Raw genomic sequence first — 9,724 nt, 5'->3', positions numbered from 1 at the left:
CCCATTTGTACAGTAAGATGGAAGGTGGACTGTGTTTTACAAGGCCTTCCATGTGCTTAATTCTGTAAATACTTACATCAAATTTGTGAATATTTGTTTCTGCTTGTGGCACATTCCTAATTGCACTGGACTCAACTTGCCATTCTCCGCTAGCCACCCTGGTCTCACCTCTGGGCCATTGCCAGGCTTCACCTCAAGCCCCACTCCTGATAGCAACACTTTGTCGAAAACACTAATAAACAATTAAAGAGAAGAAGAATTGCACTGGTATTGCACTGAATGGATGAGTGGGTGTCTATCACTGTGTGGAAATGCTGGAATGGTGAGAAGAGTTGGACTCACCAGCGCCACCTAGCCGCTCTTTTCCTCTTGAGCTAGCTTTCACATTCAGCACGAAACAGTTATAATCCATCTGCACTCTCGCTCTCTCGCTTTCTCTCTCTCCCCCTCCCTCCAACAACAACAACAATATCATTTTTCAGTGTTTTCTAATTGCCTTGTAAGTCAGAACTGTCTTATAAACAGATGTTACCACGCCTTGTCATAACTTGGACAACTGCTGTCTCTCTCCTAACAAAAATCTTTCTCATTCTCTCTTTCAGTTAGTGAGACCTTTCCCATCCTTTTTATCAACCTATGAGAACTTTCTCAGCCTCGTAGCTGGCAGGATCTCATACACAAGCATCTTCCTTGATTGTCACAGGTTTTATGGGGTCCTTCAAATGTTGTTGGACTCCAACTCTCAACAGCTTCAGCAATCATGGCTAACAGAGTCACAGTCACAGAAACATCTGGAGGCAATGCTTACCTTTCCAACACTGAAGTCAGTGCTAGCTAATCAGAAGAGGAGAAGGGTGAAGTAGCAAGTGGTGCAGAAACAGTAGCAGAGCCAATCCAAAGCTCTTGTCATTGTGCCAGCCTGCCGCTTCACTCCCCTCAATCTCAGGAATTGGCCATGGCCCCCTGGCTGACTTGGGAAACAAGCAATGCCACCCTGCCCTGCCGACCCCTATTGTCTGGTGGAAGACACTATGCTGGCTAACACTTGAGCTTGGTTCTCATTCACACAGTTTCATTGTCTCATGAAAAGTCACTCTGGCCGGCAGAGTAGATAACAGTTACAACACAGAGCCAAACTACTCTCTTGTTTTGATCATCATGGCTACTTTGGAGTTTGCTCAGTCCAGTGGTCTAGTGTAGCTGAATTAACTAATGGTGGCAAAATACCACCGTTTTGCAATAAAGTCATGGCGGTGCCTGTCTTGCCAAGGGACAAAATGGTTCTTTTTGAATGCAGGTAGGCATGAAATGAAAATGAAAATGAAAAGAAAAACCAATCTGCAGTTTAACCAGATTTGTTGGCTTGGCAAGGATACTAAGCAAATCACAAAAACAGAGATTTCACAGATCTTAGAGTTGCTGGGTAAACCTCTCTGGAGCAACTGGACATCCTTCCACACCTTCTGTCTAAAGCTGGCATTAGGATCTTTCTCTAAACAGAGACTACCCAGCTTTATATATCGTTGCATGCCACCCCAAACTAGGTGGTGCGAAATTCCAGGGGTTCCAGGCGCTTACCCAGAGTCTGGCTTCCTTAGAGCAAGGGAGAGATGAGACTGTGGTGTCTTCATGATATATGGTATATTTACACACATAAACAACCAGAGCCTAAGATGAGGGGGCTTGCAGTATCAACACCCAAGGCGGCCTTGCGTCTCCCAGTGCTACAGCCTTAGATTCCAGCAGAAATCAGGCCTGGCTCTCTCTCTCTGGCTTCTGCCTGCTTCTAGCCCAGCTGTCACACACTGTTTCTGTCTTTCTCACTACCAGCCGTGTGAAGGGAGCCCCCCCCCTCCATTTGCCCTGTGGCGCAGAGCAACCTCCTTTCTTATAATAATGATCCCACGGTAACTAAGGTGGCAACTGCGGCCTTTGTCTCACAAAGGAAAATGCCTAGCTAATACAATGAGGGACTCCTCCGTTACATTTAAACCCCTGCCGAACACAGGACCCCAGAAATGAGAAGGGACACAGGCATCATGCAGCCTAACCTTTCCCCTCAACCACAACCCCATTAAATGATGTCTCCAAAAATTTCCACACTCCTGGCTGTTGACTTCAAAGGACAGGTTACTGGCCAAGTGAGATAGCTCAACAGTCAGTTCTGTACTGACCTGCCTGTCCAATGCCTTATCTTGATGGCTTATAAGGAAAGCCCACCACCCTTATTACTGTACTTTCTTATGCTGCAGTCTTACCCAAAACCCACATCCCTTCTCATGACATAACACATTCCTAAACACACTTAACTTCTTAAAGGACACTTGAAGGAGTAATATTAACTACACAGGTTCAGGTTTCTCTGCAGTCCTTGCATAGCCTACAATTGCCACTCAAAAGTTGGGACCTTCACAAAAATGCTTAAGCCATCCCGGCTTCTCACTTTGTCATACAGAGTCCCAGGTCTAGTACACACCAGGGCAAGCTGGGGATGGGGAAGGAGTGATTGGTGTTGGAAGTACTCACAGGGTGATGGAGGATGGTGAGGCAATGGGACACAGGAACCAGAGCAGCAGGAACCATCTCCAGGGACAGAGGAGCCCCTATCTCCACAAACACAGCAGGCTCTGAGGCATAGGGAGCAGCAAGCAGGGTACTCCAGGAGGCTGAGGCAGTCAAGGCCCTCTTGGCCAGGTGGGGCTCGCTAGCTCTGAGAGGAGGTGTGTGATTCCTTAGCTGGAGTAGGCTCAGAACAGGTGAGGCTCACTTGTCTCATCAAGCCCACATGCTGCAATCAGCATGCAGAGTACAGTACATGAGGGCAGCAGAGCTGAGGTACTGTGTCTGCTCAACTGCTTGGATGCTTCAGGATCTCTGTGGGATTGTGCTTTGCTTTGCTTTGGACTTTGGCCATGTGGATTGACTCCGGACATACCTGTCGTACTGTCTTGCTGCCAGGTAGGCCTGGGATTTGGGACAGGTGTGCAGGTGATTCAACCAGGATTCACCACAGCACCAGAATGCTGCAGTTGCTTGCACAGTCCTAATTTGCTCAGAAGTTTGAAACAGTAAGAAAAAGGGAAGCTTGTGTATCCCTGAACTCATGTCCCTGGTCCCCAAAACAAACATTGGGGTACCCCATATCATACACTTGTGCAACTGCAACAATAATAGTCACATACTATAGTCTATACACACACACACACACACAACCCTATAGTTAGTTGTATTATTGATTTGGTGTTTTCTTTTGCCCTCAGGCTTCCTTGCATGCAGTACATAAATTCAAAGACTTCTGTGCTTAAAATGCTGCAGTTTTGGGTGTTCACTCTAATAACTTTGGTACCTGACCAGGAGAAAACGTCCAAGCAGTGATACTAATGTAGAACAGAGTTTGCACCTGAGGAGTATTGGAGGGTGAGGCCTGGCACAAAGTATCTGAGGGTTAAGTTGTCAGATACCACTCTCTCCTCATTGTACTATCTCTTTCGCATTTCCGTTACGGGGGCCAGGCTTCTGTCATACTCGTGGGCCAAGTCCAGCTGCAATCACAGTTGCAAATAAGGACCCTCTCGTGTAGAACTTCCTGAGTGGGGCTTGAAGAGTTGCTTAGCGATGGTGCAGAGGTAGCCATACAGTAGGTGGCTGGTGGATAATGTGAAGTCAGGGATAGTGCAATTTAAGATGTTCCACATACAGAAACAAACGTTCATGAGATAGACCAGATATCTATGGAACTAAGAACCTGAAGGGCATTGTAAAAAGTACTCTTTCCCAACGGTCCGTACAAATGGTAATAATGAGGGTGAGTAAGTTAAGGCTTAATGTGATCATTCTATGGGTGCCTCCAGAGTCCAGGCTGTCACTATTTTGCAGGAGGGATTCAAGTGCATAGGATTTAGCTTGGAAGTAGGCAATAAACCTTAGTTGAAACTTGTATTAGTATTGATATGTTTGCCTCTCTGGGCGCCTTGAAGTGAATGCAATACTGGAATTTTAGGTTTGCAGAATGAAAGTGAATTAAAGCACTCTTTCTCCCTAGCACCATGAATTGACTTAAAAAGCAAAGGCTAGTGTGAGGTGAACTAATTTATTTAGTTTGTGATCTTTGTTACAGGTTCAGATTGCCCAACGGAGTGTAATGTCAAATGGAAATGTATACTGTTTCAAAAATGACTATTTAAGCCTTATGGAGATATTTTCATAAATATCAAGGGAAAACAATCAAGGGGAAACAGGAGTCTTGCTTGATATTTTATTGTGCGTTTTGTCACTGAAACATTTTCATTCTCAACTTAATATATAAAAGGCACATAAGAAAACCATATCAGTTTAAATATAGTATTAATTTAATTGTAATACAAACATGTATAAAATAATTATTTAGTACTAAATTAGTAACAGTGTCAATAACATAGCTAAAAAGAATACAATATGTAACTTTAACCATGACTTTAAATATTAAATAATGGCCACAACCTAAAAGTCTTACTGTTACTGATTTCAATAAAATACTTCTCTCTAGATGTGCTTAGCATTATTGCATCACTTAAGCACAGGTTTGTTTTCCAATGTTGATTGGAAAATACTTAGAATATGCAACATTAAATATGTTAAATAGAACAGAAATAAATAAGTTCAACCCAATGTCATGAAACTGCTAAGAGGCAATAAACACTATTTCAGTGCTTTCACACACCCCTCCATCATTATGAATGGATGGATAGATGCAGACAACCACTTTACCACACATCTGCCCAAGACTTATGCTGACATTTTCTGTACTACTTGACAGAACAATCCAGACAGCAGTGACATACACACATGCACCGTGTTAAATTACTGCTTGGTAAAAGGTCATCAGTTGCAGCTTAATACTAAAAACAACATAGAATAGCAAATAACAAAGAATAAAAAATAAAATAAAATTTGATTGCCCTTAGATGCTAAGGCATGGCCATACAATGGGACACTTCTCCATTAGAACAACCCAATTTAGGGAGAACTGTTTCTTCATGGTTCCAGTGGCATTTTTTGGTTTTAGGAGATGTCACAGATCTTCGCCCTTTCTACACTCCAGCCCCCACACCCAAAATTCCAAGGAACTGTACCCATTACAGAGCTATAATTCCCAGCCCCTAACAAACTGCAGTTCCCACGATTCTTTGGTGGAAAGCCATGCGCTATAAGTGAATGGGGTGGATGTGACTCCAGTCCTCAAATCTTTGCGCAAAACATCAACCTCCAAATACATATGGCGACACTCAAGGGGTCTCTGAGCTCGCTGCTGTGCGTTAGATTGCATTATTATTGATTTATATTTCCTGGCTTAATAAATTAATTGTTGCATTTCCCTATTTGACGGCATACATTAAGAATAACAAACATGAATGAGTTGTTGGTTTCCAGAACAATGTCGGATGCCATGGTTTCTTATTGGGGGGGGGGAGAGATCCTCCCAGTTCTTATGGCGTAGACTTTTTCTTGTCCACATAGCAGACATATAAACTTCTGACGTAGTCCAATAGAGCTGGACAGAATTCCTTCATCGGCCTGCTACCAATGTTTGGCAAAGTGCAGTTGGTCTTTAAAAGAAGATGGGGGGGAGAGAGTTAAATTGACCATACAGTTCCAACAGTACAATGCTAATAAAATCGTAATTAGGAGGAGGAGTCCTGAGCTTATTTTGGCCCATTGAAAAGATTTATTTTTTATTGGTTTTCCTGACAGTTGATTAGAGCTGACCTCTTAGGTAAAGTAAGTTAAAGCAATTTGTAAATACATTTGTAAAAATATACCCCAACCCACCAAGAATCCCTTCTGAACATTTAAAAAAGGGGGCACAAACTATTTCCCTACTATGTCTCACTAATGAGAAATATATACATTTACAAAAAATACTCACATGGTCTTCATACAGAGAGTCGGGTGGAAGCATATTTGATACAGTGCTGTTGCAAGAATTTTGAGAGACATTTTTCAGAGCCTCGTTGACTTGGCAAAATACTCTGCCGTAAGTTTTGCACTGTTGGAAAAAAAGGTTTAAAATTGAATGCAGCATGACCGCTTCAACGCAGTTTGAATGCAAGGTTCATTCTTTTTTTTGTCATTTGAGGTGATACTTTTTTATTGCACTATCTAGGAGGAAAATGTTCTCTAGAATTTATATGTACAGTCATGCCTTGGGTTGAATGTGCTTCAGGTTAAGCACTTTCAGGTTGCGCTCCACAGCAACCCGGAAGTAACGGAGCACATCACTTCCAGGTTTTGCTGCTCGCGCATGCGCAGAGGCTCAAAATGACATCACACGCATGCGCGGAAGCAGCAAAACGCCACCTGCGCACATGCAGACGTGCCGTTGCATCTTACGTTCCATTCAGGATGCGAACGGGGCTCCGGAATGGATCCCGTTCGCATCTGACAGAATGGTGCATGTTACTCATTATCGGTCCATATAATAATGCTATAGCAGATCTATTCCTGATGCTTTTCCCTAGGCAAGCCAGTTGCATTGTATACACATTTTCAATTATGCTGTGTATATTTTAATCTGGTTTTTGAAGTGCAATAGTGCTGTTCAGAAAAAGCATGTGCCCTTCTAGCAGGCTGCCAGCCAGACACATGACATGATAACTATACTGGTGCCCCTGCAACCCCAGAACTCTGAGCGTCCTCCGGTATGTGCAGCTCTGGAAAAGCCATTCCCCTTCTTCTCCAGTGCGCTTCAGTGACATATATCAAATGATACATGTACACTAATCTTCTAGCATAACACAGCAAGAAGCGTGAGACATCGTAGAGCTAACCTATGTAATTATTTACACACTATGTACAGACAAAGGAGTCATGGCGTGCTCTTTCTCGAGCTCCGAGAGAAGAAACAGGCAGAAGTAAAAGCAAAAGTACAGTGGTACCTCAGGTTAAGAACTTAATTCGTTCTGGAGGTCCGTTCTTAACCTCAAACTGTTCTTAACCTGAGGTACCACTTTAGCTAATGGGGCCTCCCGCTGCCACCATGCGATTTCTGTTCTCATCCTGAAGCAAAGTTCTTAACCTGAGGTACTATTTCTGGGTTAGCAGAGTCTGTAACCTGAAGCGTCTGTAACCTGAAGCGTCTGTAACCCGAGGTACCACTGTACAGTACAATAAGTATATACAGCGGAAGAGATAAGACTGTCTTCCATTCCCACACTCTTCTCAGAGAGGCATGTGATTTACACCAATCTCTTCTGCAGCATCGGAGGCGTGAAATACTAACAAGATGAACGCCTGGAGTCTTCAAGATTGAAGACTCCTTAGAAAAAGCCCCAGTGAGTTCCATACGACTTACTCCAAGGCAAGAATGTATGACAGCAATAGGCTGCAATTTTAACAACATTTATCTGGGAGTAAACTCCAATGGCTTAAGTAAGACAAGGCTCCTTTTCCACATACCCCTGGTTGGTCATAACAAAGCATTTCATAGCTTGTAGATTTCTGCCACCACATTTTTCATAGTGGTTTAAAGTTCTATGAGCCTGAACCATATCATGTATTGTGAAGAGACCTGTCTGAATAAAATGAAGTAGCAGGCTGAGAAATGGCACACCCAAAAACTTTTATAACCGAGGAAAGCAGAAAAATAAGTAAAAAGTAATGTATTGAGTTATGAAAAATGATGCAATTTCCCCCAAAATGTAATCTAGCATTGTAGGTCACCCCAACAAATCTCCTGTACTGAGAAATTATGTGGTAATTTCCAACTATGGAGAATGTTTTCAGTGGAATTCCATTTTTGTGATGTGTTTTTCATTTAGTGTCCCTTCCATTGACCTGCCATAGCAACAAACACTTTGACTGCTTAGATAGTAATCTGTAGAGAAGGTCTCAAATAAAGTGTACAAGTTGTGAGACTCCTCTGAAGGTTCTCAAGGTCCAAATATAGCATTTCAAAATAATGAAGGAAGAATGACTTGATGCCAACTGTGGGCACTCCTCAATAAATTAGCCATGGCTGATGTCTGAAAATTATGGAAGATTTTCTAAGTGTCCATTATGTCAAGGACATAAACATTTTGCTTACTGTTCGCTCAGCATTAGGTTCAAAGCGAATCTTTCTTATTTCTTCATTACCACAAGATGATTTCTGTAAAACAAAAGGCAATAAATCGGTTAAGGAAGGAAACTTTGGCAAGCGAGTCCTGACTTGCTGGCTAAACCTTGGGCAACTGCCTCCTGCTCCCGCCCTCATTTCCATTTTAGAAGAAAGAAGCAGGAGAAGGGCATGCTGGTCTTCTTGACAGCCTTCAAACATGGACTAGGCTGATTCAATGAGAAAGAGTGTCTCAGTGGCTATAATAATTCAACATGAAGCCTCTACCTGCAAAGACAGGGTATGCTCAGTTGCCAGATGCTGGGGACAGCCAACTTGGGATGGCAATTGCCACCATCAGGGCTCATTTGTTGTAGACTTGCCAAAGATATGAGGGTGGACGTTGCTGTGAAAAGGATGTTCTGCAAAGAACTCCAGGGGAAATATTTTTTTAAAAAACAACAACAACAACCCTCATGCTGTAAACTTTGCAAGCTGAACTGAGTGACAGGAACACTTTTGTCCTCGTAAAGAAGAAACAATATTTTGAGAACAATCTTCTACAGGCAGCCTGTTCCTGTATCTTTCATGCACAGAAGCCTACCAGCATAAGGAAACATGGTTAAAGGGGTAATAGGTGGATTTGTATCATGTGTATTGTGCCAATTGCTCTAAGATACACAGGGAACGCTATGCAGCCATGGACCTCAGCATCCTATCTCTGGATTGTGGTTCCTGGGCAGAGCAGGATGTGTGACCTGTAATTTCAGTTCTAGATTTTACAAAAAAAAGCAGATTACTCTGGGATTTTCTTGTTGTCTCATTGTGCTGAGAGCATTCACAAAATCACCATTACCAGTTTCTGCTTACATTAATATTTATGATTCTAGATTAGATACTAGCCTGGTCTACTTATAGCAACTAGCAAATATCTTAAGCTCTTAGCAGCATGATTTTTATCCTGAAAATGTACACAGTTATTTATTCATTACATTTTCCACCCCACCTTTCTGCAAGGAGCTCAAGGTGGCATACATCACTGAATAAAAGTTCTGATATGGCTCAGGATTATAAAGTATTGAAGATTTTGTCTAGTAGCTGCACATTAACAAGATAATAATGTATTGCCTTTTAAAAGTAGGAACGTTTTAAAGATTCATTTTGATTATTTCAGTTCTGCAACATGTAAAATACCAAATTGGGTATCATTGTCAACATGCCTGCATATTAAGTAAAGCAATACGTCCTGCTGAACTATTTCTGCTGTGTAAGCAAGTGCTTACTTCTTATTCTTAGAGAGAGAGCACATTCTGAGAGAGAAAGTAACAACATCTGGCTTCAATAAGGTGATTCAATAATAAATCTGTCCTCCTTGCCTTCTTTGCAATTGTTAAACAAGCAATAAATTGGCTGCAAAACATAATAAATTTTTTTTTTATGTACCTCCAGGTTCTCGCATTCCGTAACAAGCCGTTTCTGTAATATTGTTAGTTTTCTTTGAAATCTGCACTTGTCCGTTTTCTGTACCTCTCTTCTGAACTTGCCTAGTTGTTTTAGCGGAGTAGTAGAGATAATTTCTACCAGCAAACAGATTGCCAGGATTGCTTTCAGAAACACGGCCATCGTCCTTTTGATTATTAGGAGCTGCAGACA

The 9,724-nt window shown here is 42.2% G+C and overlaps 1 protein-coding gene across 1 annotated transcript; it reads right to left on the bottom strand.

Annotated features, from left to right (window-relative positions):
• Positions 1 to 4,241: 4,241 nt before the first annotated feature.
• LOC308579992 (uncharacterized protein) lies at positions 4,242 to 9,724 on the bottom strand. Its single transcript, XM_081181099.1, has 4 exons — positions 9,515 to 9,724; positions 8,063 to 8,125; positions 5,906 to 6,025; positions 4,242 to 5,585 (listed from the first exon to the last, which is right to left on the bottom strand). Exons 1-4 carry the CDS (start codon positions 9,692 to 9,694, stop codon positions 5,466 to 5,468), a joined length of 483 nt encoding a protein of 160 aa, XP_081037225.1. The 5' UTR covers positions 9,695 to 9,724; the 3' UTR covers positions 4,242 to 5,465.

The sequence above is a fragment of the Podarcis bocagei genome, assembly GCF_964188305.1.
Source record: "Podarcis bocagei genome assembly, chromosome: 2".
NCBI lineage: Eukaryota > Metazoa > Chordata > Lepidosauria > Squamata > Lacertidae > Podarcis > Podarcis bocagei.
The sequence above is the reverse complement of the archived record's forward strand: the minus strand, read 5'-3'. Positions and strand labels throughout refer to the sequence as shown.